Source organism: Tauraco erythrolophus, chromosome 12 (genome assembly GCF_009769465.1).
Source record: "Tauraco erythrolophus isolate bTauEry1 chromosome 12, bTauEry1.pri, whole genome shotgun sequence".
Taxonomy (NCBI): Eukaryota; Metazoa; Chordata; class Aves; order Musophagiformes; family Musophagidae; genus Tauraco; species Tauraco erythrolophus.
The window spans coordinates 6178687-6191681 of record NC_141476.1 but is presented as its reverse complement, the minus strand read 5'-3'; the positions used below and the strand labels follow the sequence as shown (position 1 = coordinate 6191681).

General features: G+C 38.7%; 1 protein-coding gene across 1 annotated transcript in view; it reads right to left on the bottom strand.

Moving 5' to 3' along the window:
* Nucleotides 1-3520: 3520 nt before the first annotated feature.
* The window catches only part of TAFA4 (TAFA chemokine like family member 4), a 63311-nt gene continuing 53836 nt past the window's right edge, over nt 3521-12995 (bottom strand). Inside the window, exons 5-6 of the mRNA XM_086619055.1 lie at nt 8173-8256; nt 3521-3633 (exon numbers count right to left, since the gene is read on the bottom strand). Of these exons, the coding sequence (XP_086475181.1) occupies nt 3521-3633; nt 8173-8256 (197 nt within the window). The remainder of the gene's footprint in view (nt 3634-8172; nt 8257-12995) is intronic.

The window sequence follows — 12995 nt, the reverse complement described above, 5'->3', positions numbered from 1 at the left end:
AATTGGAGAAGACAAGGACAGTAGTACGGAACTGGCTAATGAGTGAATAATGGCACTTTCTGTTCAAAACAAGTTAGGATGGAGTTCCTCACCAGTCAGACCTGGACCTTGGCCTTGTTCAGACCTTAATCAGTTCAATCATGATGGCCTTGCAAAGAGGAGCATGGAAAAACTCGGCACAGGGAATAGGCAGCACCTCATGACCTCAGCCTGGCAGAGTAACAGTGGGTGAGATTCAGCAGCACAAACTTCAAGGCCGTTCTCCAAGGTAGAATCGGTAAGAACACACTACCAGCAAGGAGGACTGAGCTGAAAAATCAAGGCTAGAATATTAGTCAAACATTTGCTGACTCTGCATTGCTAGTGTGATGCAGCTACGAAAAGGCAAAAGCAACACAGGCTGTAGAAAGTGAAGTATTTGCAGCAGAGATGGGGAAGTGCTAATGACACTCTAGAAAACTGGCAATGGCAGATGTCAAATAAAGCGCATAATTCTGACAATCCTTGCTCAAAAAAAGATTCACCTAACTTGCAAGGGATGCAAAGAGGGCTGCAAAGATAGGCAGAGAAAAAAGGAGACGGAGATGCCATGGTTATCTTATGCCTACTGAAATGCCACCTGGGTGAAGGAAAATACATCAGGATCATCTTAATGAGGGGAGAAAAAAGTGCAGTTAAGAAGTAAGATATAGGTATAATCAGGATATTAATCAGTTTGGCCTGGATTTTAGAATAATATCTCATCAGAGGAGTGTCTGCAACAATCTTTGTTAGAAATTGTCTTAAAGTGGCAGTGTTTTGCCATACAAAGAGGATTACTTTCTGAACCAGACTGTAGGAGACAGTGCCTGCCCGAACAAAAGCCTGGACATGATGACCCACAGGTTTTAGCCCCATAGAAGCTTAACAGTGGGATGAGGTTTCTAAAAGATTGCAAGTGCACTGCTTACAAAGAACACTCTTCTAGAACAAGTAGGTAAACATAAACTAAGCCATTTACATAGAGAACACACCAAGAATCTGGGACCCTGATCTCTTCTACTAACAGAGCTGCTGGCAAAGACTTTAATTTTGCTATCGCTCAGCAGAACGGCAGTGCTGGTGTCAGATGCCAGACAACAGCATTAGAAGAAGAAGCAATCCTCCAAAAAGAGACAGGCATTTGTGCAATGAGTCAGAAAAAGCTGTAAATCAGCCCAAGATTCTCTGGAATGGAGCTGCTTTAGGAATATAAAATCTCTGTCACGGGCTGAAGATCTAGGAAGGCAAGTCATTCATTTGGGCTGTATTTCATAATCTCATGCTATCAAACCTATACTGCAGTTTCCCCCTTCCTCAGTGGCAGCGAAAGCACCTTCCAAGTGGCTATTTTAAAGCATGTAACATACTGTACTGCTTTTGGGTAAGTATGCTACGTGTCTTGAATGGGAATTACTTAATTAGACATAAGAAGTTTTGGTTCTGTTCTCAATTTCACCACAAATCCAGTGTATGACCACTGGCAAGTAACTTATTTATTTCGTATTTATCTTCAAAAAAAGAAAATAATAATAATAACTTTTCTCTAAAACTCTTGTTTGTCTAGTTAGAACAACTCAGCAATGGTTTTTACTACTCCTTTGTAGACCACTTACCAAAATAAATAAATAAATACCAGTTATGGGTCAACATTGTACAAATAGTAAACGAAAATGATCTTCACTGATGATGTTGTTGAATACATATGCACAGAAACAGTAGAAATAGTAAAGGTAATTTTAAAATTTAATCAGAAAATTGAAACAATGGAAAAATATTAGGAATGTAAAGCTCATTAGAGCAAGCAGAGTCTGGTAAGTGTTCAGCTGTCCAAGCACAAAGCAGAAAATCTCGTTTACTTATCACTGAGTACAATGACCACTATGATCCCAGCTGTAATCAAATACATAATAGAAAGTGAACTAAACCAGAGAAATCAAAACCAAAAAACACAGGGCCAGATCTTCCCACCACTGACTTCAGTGGATTTACTGGCTGAATACTCCCGCTCACTCCAGCAAATCAAAAGCTGACAATTATTACTCTGAACAGCTTCACACTGCTGATGCTATCTTTCCGTAAACTAGAAAGCTTATATACAATAACCTAAATTAGTGGAACGCACTCAATTTTATTTTTTGGGGCTTTTCTGTCTATATAAAAATTAGATATACATTGTTACCCTAATATTTACATAAAGCATAACAATGAATTCAGTGGCTGGGTCAGCAGCAGTTCATCTGCACGATAGCCATCTGCATTGTTGCATTTTAGTCTGTTTCAATGCATCTTGAATCACAAAATGATGTCATGGGGAACAGACTGGCTACAGCTTCACCTCTACTTACTGCTCTATTTATGAAGACTGATGACAAAAAACTGGAGCAGACAAATAAGAGAAACGGTATGAAATGCATCTACAATAATGTGGAACAATTATATGTCACAAAATGTAACCACTTGGAAATTCAGTCTGTCAAGGAACCGGACATTTAATTATTATAATCATTCTAAAGAAGAACTAATTGAAAGTGAAGATTCACTTTTATCTAGAATTTTGCTTATGAATTTTAAGTATGTTACCTACTAGGATATAACCAAAGCTATGAAAATCCAAATAAATTACCCTCCTTCCAGTAAGTCTTCCTTATGCAGTACAAGCATGCTCTCCTGTTTTTTGAGGCATCTGAATGAATATTTCTAGCTAATGGCTAAATTCTTTTCCATATCTAGATTCAAAGCGGCAAGGAATACGTATACTTTGCTATTCCCCTAGAGAACGGATTTATTTTAGGACAAGAAAAACTGTGTCTGCTTTCAAACTTTGTCTCTTCCTCGTGCTTTCTTGCCATACTTATGAATGTAAAAGTTAAACTACCTAGGACTATCTAAGGAAATAAATCTAATTGCACAGATATAACCAAAGTATGCCCTACAATAATTGCTACTGATTTTAAGTTCCATCTTTTCACCTTCATACAACCTTGATAGTTACTAAATCACAGTTGAAAATACACTAAGACATAATTTACTAACACAGTTCTGTCAACTCTTAGCATTGGGATAAGCTTTGTATTTTTATGTTGTGCTGTATGTGAGAAGTATCTCAAACCAACCAATAGAATCATAGAATCATTTAGGTTGAAAAAGACCTTTAAGATCATCTATATCGCTAACATAAGTCTTTTCTTTCTATGACCCCTTAAGTTACATTTTTGTTCTAAACTCATTTAAAACAGTTTTATACATCTTAGTGGAATTAAGAAAGTCTTATCCTTGATGCACCGCGGAAGTTCAGATGTGTTCTTCCACAAATTTCTTCCACGTGTCTGATCCTTGGGAATCCAAGGTGTGTTTCAGGTAGAACCAAATCTCCTTGCTTTTGCTTGTGAAATTAAAACATACCATTCCATATACCAAAATCCAAGTTCACGAACTGCAGTCATGGTTGAAAGGAGAAGTATTTGTCCTTTTTGCTGACTAATTTTGCAAGTTCAAAGAATTAAGTCAATAGTATCATCACAAAAAAAGGTCTCTGTGTAACAGCCAAGCAACAGTTGCACATGTCATTGTTCTGGCAGTGATCCACAGGATTATTCTTTGCTACCGTGTTACCTATAAAAGAAGAGGAAAGAGTTACCTACACAGAACTGATCAAACAAGGATGACAGCATGTGCTTTGTTACTGCAAAGGAACTGTACACATGAATACATCATGAAGGAACTTACCACAGCTATACCTACATACCTTGCACATAAACAGAATCTATATGCAAATGTTAATTACACTGTTATTCAGTAGTATAAGGGAGATTTGCAGATTAAAAAAATGGTCATTTACTACTAGATTTGCTACCCGCATCTCATGGAAATCATCTTCTGCTTTGTTTTGCTTAGCATCATTTTCAACACCAATGCCTGCAGCACAAGTGTACGACTTAGAGCCCAAAGGACCATTCATGCAAGCTGCTACCCATTCCCAGTGGTCCATCCTATGGGAGGGAACTGGGGATCAGGCAGAGCATGGTCTGCAGAGAGGATGAATTGCTCCTGAAGAAGCAGCCACTCCCAGATAGCACTTCATCCAAGGGACTCGGTGGTCTCTTCCTCTCACAACCGTATGCACGCTCAGCCCGGTGCTTCAGGGGATGTATGTGCAAGCCCTAACGCACAGGTACAGTGCACAAACCCAGCGGGTCTGGCTACATGGTGAGGAGGGGTCCTGTCAGATTTCCCATCCTGGAAATGGATGAGAATAGGCAGCCTGCAAGGAGGAAAGCCTTGTCAGCCCTGATCTGTAGTGCCCAGATGTGTTACAAAACTAAACAGACACTCAGCATAAAGAAGTTTTTATTTCCTTCCCTGAGATAACTGATGTAAGATATGAGCTCTTCAGCTTTTCACATTTTAACTGTCCCACTCAGCTACTAACTATTCATCTAAATATAGAGTAGCATCAGGAGTCTCCTGTGCTTCCTACTCTTCAAGTTACTTTAATATTTTCACAATATAGAGGACTTAATATTTATTAAATGGCATTTCCTCTTTCTGTATATAATTAACCTGTGGAAGTCATTGTCCCAACTAGCGCTGATCCCAAGGTCTTAGAAAGCTTTAAAAATTGATTAGAAATTTAAATGGTAATGAGATCATCTTTGCTACATAATATAGAAAAAAAACTGTAATAGGGAATAGATCTCAACTCTCGTACTTCTGACATAAGCTAACTATGAAATTGAAAGAATTTCATGTATGTGTAGATTTTTCTATAATTGTCCACAAGGGTTTTGCTTTGTCTTTCTGATTTAAGCATCCCAGCACTGAGACACACAGGCTGCTCTATGGTTTGGACTACTGGTCTGACAATTCATACAGTCCTCTTTGTGTAAAGTTTTAATAATGCATTTAATATATATTTTGTTGATTGAGTTGAGTTTGAAAAAAATCTTTCCTTCATTTTTAAAATAAAAAAAAAAGTTCTATCATACTTTCCTTTTCCCTATAACAAGGACAATTTTCTTTTCATTCTATTTTTGTTCCAGTTCAATATTGCCCGTGCCACAAGCTTTTATTCAGAATCTAGAGTTACCATTACTCATTATATTTGTGCAACTATATCTTGGTAGACAGAGAAGGCAACCCACAAGACAGGCAAAATACCTACAGCGGAAATATATGTTCCAGACAGATTCTGTAGCACAGCTTTTGCTGTCTAGCAAGCAGACATCTACGTAGAAGCCTGTCATCCAGGGCTTCCTTAAGGTGTGGTAGAAAGAAAGAAGTACTTGTGTGAACACTTTTATGGATGGGCACAGTCATGCTGTGAGTTCACTCATTTCTGTGCACATGACTTTGGAGAATCTTAACTCAGCTTGGATGGACACATGCCTGCAGCTGGGCACTATGAATCTCACCCACAAAACCTTGGACAAATCATGTCCTTTCTTACTCGGACCAATAAAGAAGATAAACTTCATGATTTCAGACTGATTCTCAAAAGGTACAATACTAAAAGCTAACTACAGAAGTACAACAACTTGGTGATAGTATGACAAGTCCTCACCTTCTGGAAATGCCACTACTACTGAGGATATAGTTATGTTAAATCTCAGTCTCCAAAAGTAACTCTCCAGAGTTCACTTACTAACAACACAGGTAAATGCATGGAAAAAGCTTTTATGGGTCAAAACCAAACTCTTTAAAAGCATGAAAGTAATTATTTCCTTGAAGTACCCACACATAAAACACATACAGCAAATAATGGAAGAATTTCTAGCAGAGAGTAATAAAAAAGGGAGAGACTGCAACACCTTTTTAAGGGATCTGCCCTTTGAGAAAGTCTGCCTGTTCCCTTCTCTAACATGGCCAGTCCCTAGTGAAAGGTTAGGACTCTCTCGTGTCATTTCTGTGTAATGTTTAACCACTAACTTTGTGATTCATATCTACATTTATATTGTTGCAGTGCTGCAAGACCCCAATCAGAATCAGCATCTCCCTCATGCTGTTGCTAACCACATGCACAAGAAAACACAGTCCTACCTTAACATGCTCAAACCTAAAACAACACAGGGCAGCAAAAGGAAAACACAACCATGCAAGGAATAGGAACGGTTCTCCTATCACTAATACCGTTGAATGATTCACATCTACGCACAAGTGCCAGTGGTTTGCTTATCTTTTCAATTAAATGCCCCTCAAAGAAATCTCCTATGGTGATAAAAATCAATGCAAAATGCATTACTCCACATCCCAGCAAAGTAGAGGAAGAATTTAATGAAACAACATTTGCACTCATATTTCTACACTCTGCCCTCTGTTAGACCCACACAAACTCACGGGAGTTGACGAATTTGCACAGGTCTAATTGCAAGCAGGATAATTTGTCCCACTCTAGCTGTATAAAAACATCCCTAAACTCATCAGAAGGCATTACCATATTCTGTAGTTTGTTGGTTGCAATATTTGTCATGGATAATAAAACAAACGATCCATGCCAAATTTGACCTTCTATTAGTAAACTCCCACTGACTCGGGCTGCTTCTTTTCCCTGTTCGAGAGCAGGAGTCAGGAACACAGGCTGTATGACTCAGGTGGTCAGTTGACCTCAATGAATAGGAAGGAAGAGACAGATGCATAAATGAGAGTTTGACGCCTCAGGCCTTCAGTGATCAACGCCAACATAAAGTTATTTCTTCTACCCTTCAGCCCTCTAGTACCTATTGAAGACATCAGGGATATTTAACCCTGGTTTACTCTTTGGCAATAAGGTCCTTTTGGTATAAATTGCCAGCTCTTCTGGTATGCCCAGAGACAAAGTTGTCTTATTCAGTATCTAGAACTCCTGCTTCGCCAGTCGCACCCTTCAGTGTGATGCTACAACACTACCTCTTATCTAGATACGAGTAGTTAAAATTCAGTGCCTGTGAAAAAAAATAAAGGCTAACAGTAATCTATATCTTGCAATAACTGACTTACAGTTACTCATACTGATTCTGGCATGTGCAGGTCAACTTTTGGGTGTAGTATTCTTCACAGGAGACCAGCAGGACCTAGGCACACTATAGACTACAACTTTGGCATTTGATAAATAACGTTGATTTGCAACAACTCCTCTGAGCTTAAAAACAAGAATAGAATATTTCAGACTGGTTGGTTCGATCAGATTTTTCCAGCAAATCTGCCACCGTGCAATGTCTGTAGACCACCAGTATCACACCACAGCTACCCAACCATCTACTTTTCTCTCTTTCATCCAGAAATTAATACAGTTTTCACTCCTTAGAACAGTCATTATTAAATAACATTTGGTGTCAGTATTTGCTTAACCTAATCAAAAACATTCGTTCTCAACTAGAAGAGGCTGTAAAGGGAAAAGCTAAGCACATGTCTTTCCTTGTTATTACCTGCTAAAGACTCCTGTTTTATGATATATTGAGATATACAGTTTGCTATAACTTATTGAACTTCAATGCACTGAATTCATTTTTGATTTTTAAGCAGACAGAGGACACGATATTTTCTCTCTGCTGGCCATTAGTTAAGAAATAGGATGGCACAGCAAAGTGGTTCTTTTTCTTTTAAAAAGCAGGCCATCTACAAGATGGCTTGTAATTAGAAATTATCTGAACCAGTCTGTTTCCAGTGGTGCTCAGTGTCCCACAGTTCCCACTGACATCAGTGCATATTCTCAACAACTCCCAAAACAGGCTGGTACTTTCAAAAGCTAAAAGGGCTTTTCCATAGCACAGGAATCTAAATTTAAGTGACACTGGTAAAGACCTTGGGTTCATGTACTCAGTCTGCAAACTGAAGAATTGATCCTGGAACATGATTATCCCTCTAGCACTGGTGACAACTGAATAGTTTCTTTGCTCACTAAAGACAGAAGCAGGGCCTTCTTCGGTTTGACTCGAGCACTCAATAACTTGACTAGGCCAGCAGTGAAGGGGCACTTCTGACCCAACATTTCCCTCTCTGAGAACAATTGCATTAATCACCGCTCTCCAAATCACCGAAGAGTCCTGTACTGGCGCTTACACCTGCAGATGCAGGGCAATAAGCAAGTGCTATCAGCAGACTGCCACCTTTAAATATAGGCGATCTCTGTACTTGCCTTTGTGGTTTTGACTTTATTTCCACTGCTGCAAGACCAACCTGAATAGTCTGGTAGTACTTTACAGTCCTCTCCATCCAAACAGGGGTTCATATGACACCACCACTTCTGTAGGACAATGGAAGCTAGAAAAAGAAATAGGAAAGAGAAACAAAATACAATCTTTTCTTTATTACTGTTGGGTTTATTAGGGAGGTTGTCTGCACAATATTCAATTGTTTGATTTCAAACGGTAGCATCAATAGTTACTGTTCTAATAGTTAATCACACTGATTATGTTTGAGCTAAAAATGTGGCTAAAAAACTTCCCCAGCACACAGAAGGGTGAAAGTCACATGCAAATGGTGAAGACAGGCAAGCACTGCCAGAGACTGACTCCAATGTTTGAACTGACCTCTGGAAGTGCCTTTCCATCTCTGCTGACTGCGAAGATGACTTGCCTCCTTCATTTACATGCTTCAGCCAAATAACTGCTATAAGGCAGAATGAAACTAAGGGTTTTTCTTTAACAAGGATATGCATATGCGAGACTGGACAGAGAAATGCCAGTTTCTCCCTTCACTGGCTGAGAAAATAGAATTGCACAGAGATTTAAGCATGTGAGGTCTGTCAGCAAATACTGCAGATAAGGATGTGGAAACCGTTGGAAAGCATTAGATTATTAACTAAAAATCTACTTGCAGTTACACTGCCAGGTTTGCAGAATGTTTTGGAAGACTGCAGTAGCACACCTTAACTGTGTGAATTTATTAATTTTCTACTCTTAAGGCCATTTTCATTAATAAGACCATGCCTGTTATTTTTACAAATGTAGTCATGACTTTATAATACTGCTGTTAACAGACATACTTTCTCACAAACAGCTGCAAACATCTGCATGCATTTCTCAGTTTTGCACTGTTCATGGGATGCATCAAATCAAGAAATTATTATGAAATATATCAGTTCACAATCTTACATAATCTAAATTGGATTTCAAAATAAAATATGGTTTAAAATGTTAATTTAGCTTGTCTGTATTATGTTACTATGTGCACAACATATTGAATTGCATGCTTTAAAAGATACCACATCCAAGAGATGAACAAAAATAATTTAGCCTACATCTTGTAAAGCACTTTTTTTCTTTTTAATTTCAAGGTAGATTCGTATTTCTGCAGCCTTCAAATTAAGGTGACACACAGGGAAGCTGACATCAGGATATTGCTGAAACGTTCATTCAATTACTTTTGTTTTGCGCTTTCATTCTAAGTCTATGTGAAAAGCACTATCAAAAATATACTTCTAGAACATCAGTTTGGCTTTTATAAACTATTCTTTCAATCTCATAGAATTGTAAAATAAACGTGTGATTCCTTTCAACAGTCATTTGGATCCTAGCTCATTTGCATTAATGCTGATTGATTATTAACAAAACAGATCAGACTTCTTTGCTCTTCCTAGGAGGTGAGGGATCATTTGCACTCCAGATGTATGGTCCAGTCATCTATTTTATATCTCTGCTACTTTCTAAATTTGTTTTGATTTCTATATCACATTCTGTTCAGGTGAACATAAGCAAGTCCAGAAGGCCAGATTTAAGAAGACTGAGGGCATGTGCAGAGGTCCTTAAGCAAGCAGGAGATCCTGGTAGCAAGCTAGCTGTGTCTTCAGAGCAGAGATCTGCTTCAAAGCCAGCGAGTCCTCCTGGGGGGCCTGGCTACTGCATTACACAGCTCTGCACAGTGCTATTGTGAGTGCAGATGTGGTGACATGCTGAGACTTCACCTCCACTCTGATGTGTGAATATGCTTGCATGTACTTAATACTACCCTAAAAACGTAGTTCAGCTTCAGACCTTGAAAATCACCTGTCTCCTGCAGATATCTAGAATCCCTTGTGCCTCAGTTACTCTAACACCTCCTTAGATCCAACCTTTTTTATTTGGTTTGGCTGCAATGTGTTTCGAGACCACAGAAAATGCACCAAACATGGCACTTTTTATTTATCTTTACAACCTGCACCAATCTGCTCCTAACACCTGATTAAAAAAAAAATGCATTAGTTGACGGGCCAAAAGTGCAGCATGGGAGTGGGTTAACGCAGCCTTCTTGACCAACTGTGCCCATGAAACTTCCTGATCCATGTGGACCTGAAGATAGTAAACTGGCCCATTATCTTCAGAAGCACCATCTTCCATTAAAGCAAGCATAGATGTGAACGGGAAACATTGTTGAGTCAACCTGTAACTCAAACAAGATCTACAAGCTCTTCAATAGACTGCATATTTCACCTTCTATTCACCACTTGTTTAGATACTTTCACAGAAAGTGACTCCCACCCTTCTGTTGACTGATTTCTATTCTGTGCAGACACCTCTCCTCCAAGTAATGGCAACACTTTGAAATACTTAATACAGATCTCATTTCATCAGCTTCCAGCAAATCCCCAATTCTTTGCTGCAGCAATCCACTAATTCTTACATCCATTTTATGTCAAATTTCTTTATAGTTGTAATGTCCGCTCTGCTGTTCTATATGTCCTAACTGGCTGCAGCTGCTTGTGTCAAACACACCCTTGAGCTTAGTCCGTTTCAATTCTCCATCAGAGCCTTAGGCTCATCTTCATAGCTAAGAGTTCTTTAACTGGCATCATATTCTTGAAGAGGTTTCAAAAGATGACTTTTCTAAGAAATGAGAGCAGCTATGTCACTGTCATACACAACCACCATCGTGATGGCAAAGACGACTGCTTTAGTTTGACATTAGCCAGCTGATTTGCTGGAAATCAGCCAGAAACCTGTCAGAAACCCTGCCAGAAGTAAATCTTCTGCTGACATTGCTCCCTAGATAACGACTCCGTGGAAACAGTAGGTTCGTAGAGAATAAAGACAAAAGGTGTCAATACATCATTTCGTCTCGCCTCACGCAATTCACTGTGTTGTTCCCCCAGTTGTGTTTGGCTACACAGTGTCTTCTAAGCCAACTTGGAATAAGTGAAGAAAGAAACTTCTCCCATTGTCATTTTTTTCTGACAGTCAATCTCAGCATGAAACACACAGCCTTCGTTTTCTTCCTCTTCCCACTTCCTCCATTTTGCTTTCTTCTCCTACTTTACAGCACCTGTTAGCAATCATCATTTTCTCCCTATGGAGATATTGAACATGCTGTAATTCAGTAACTTTTCAATCTTCTGCCTGATAAACTGAGCTGATTGAACTTCTCCAGTTTTGCACCACAATGCATCTGTCTTTATTAACATCGTTTCTTCAAACAGGTTCAGTTTCCTCTGAGTAAGATTCTGCCATGTGACTGCCTTGGGCTTGTCATTAATTACTCCTTTGCCCCACCGGATGAAACCCATACGTGTTTTTGTCAGGAGATATTCAAACAAAAGATGTTTGCTTTCTGGTCACTGCTGAAAATGTTGCAGAGTGTCACGTGTAAAGCTGAGCACTGTGAAATCCCGGTAGGTATGTGCCATTTGACTACCACTTCCTACTGATGACTCTACGGAGAAATGTGTTTTTGAGGTGTGCTAGGTAACTGACACTGAGCAGTGCACACAATGGCATACGGTACAAAATCAAATAGCTCACAAAAAGTGAGACTTAAATCCTCAAATGTATTTAGTAACCAAATCTTTAGTTGAATAAATTATACATTATCTTCCAAGGTAACTTGGAAAACCTGGACTTACATAGATTAAACCCAGAAACTATCTGTATTAGTTTTGAAAACCCTGGAAATGAAGTTGGTAGTGTCTGGCAAATCTCTTTTCAGAAAGCCACATAAACTCTTGTGATACATACTCCAGGAGTTCCTTGCTAATTGGATATCGTATCAGCTTCTCAGTTATTCAAACAGGATTGAGATCAGTCTCAATTGTCCCTAAGTATCTAGACCATGCTATCTACCCTCTCAAAATTGGCAGAATACTAGTGCTCTTCCAGAATACCCCAAGTATTTTGAAATACATTTTGAACTACAACAGCTGAGTAGAGATATATTAGTCAGTTTGTTAGGACTCTGAACTACCCAGGATCAGAATTAAAAAACAAAACAAACAAAAAAAAGTTTATCCCAGTAGATGTTGGTTAGCACCTTCTGTAGTTAATAGTAAGTTAGAAAGTACGTCCCCACCCTGTCACTTACCAAAAAGAGAACTGCGATACTGATCTCCTCAGCATTAACAATGTCAATATTTCACACATTATGGGCCAAGACTTTTTCTTTTTAAGCATTTCTGTATGTACTATGTGAACAAGCAAATTCATATTGTCTTTAGTCTGGACAAATACAAATGTCTTTCCTACTCCACTGGATGAAGCTTTCTTCCATATAAATTTTCAGTACACTATTCATTCTACTGTATATTTCCTTTTTTTCTTTGAATACTGACACAGCATTAGCATCCTTTTGAATTCTGAAGTATTCTGAAATCCATTCAAAAACAGTGGGAGGAAAATCTTCTCAGCTATTTCTTCTTTTATCTATTTCTTATGTATTGATTTTTTGTTTTCTTGTTTCTGCGTGCTCTCTTCCCTTCAGTCTGGAATCCAGGTGGGCTCTCAGTCAAACTTGTCCTTTTTTTTCATTGCAGCTTTTTGGCCCTACAGAAAATTCTTAAACAATTCTTTTTCCAATCTGAGTGTTTCCTCCTCCTCATAAACTCTAGGACTAATAGAATTGCCTGGATGGAAGATGATTTGGCTAGTGATGATTTACTTAGAGGCATTTAATGCACTTAGCTAAGATCGCTATTTTACAGACAAAAGTTATTAATGTTTTATCTTCTTGGCAGTAGCTGTTAGACGAGCTGGAGGTGCTTACTCAAGAATGTTTATTTCCATAAAGAAAATGGGTATAAACAAAATCTCATGACT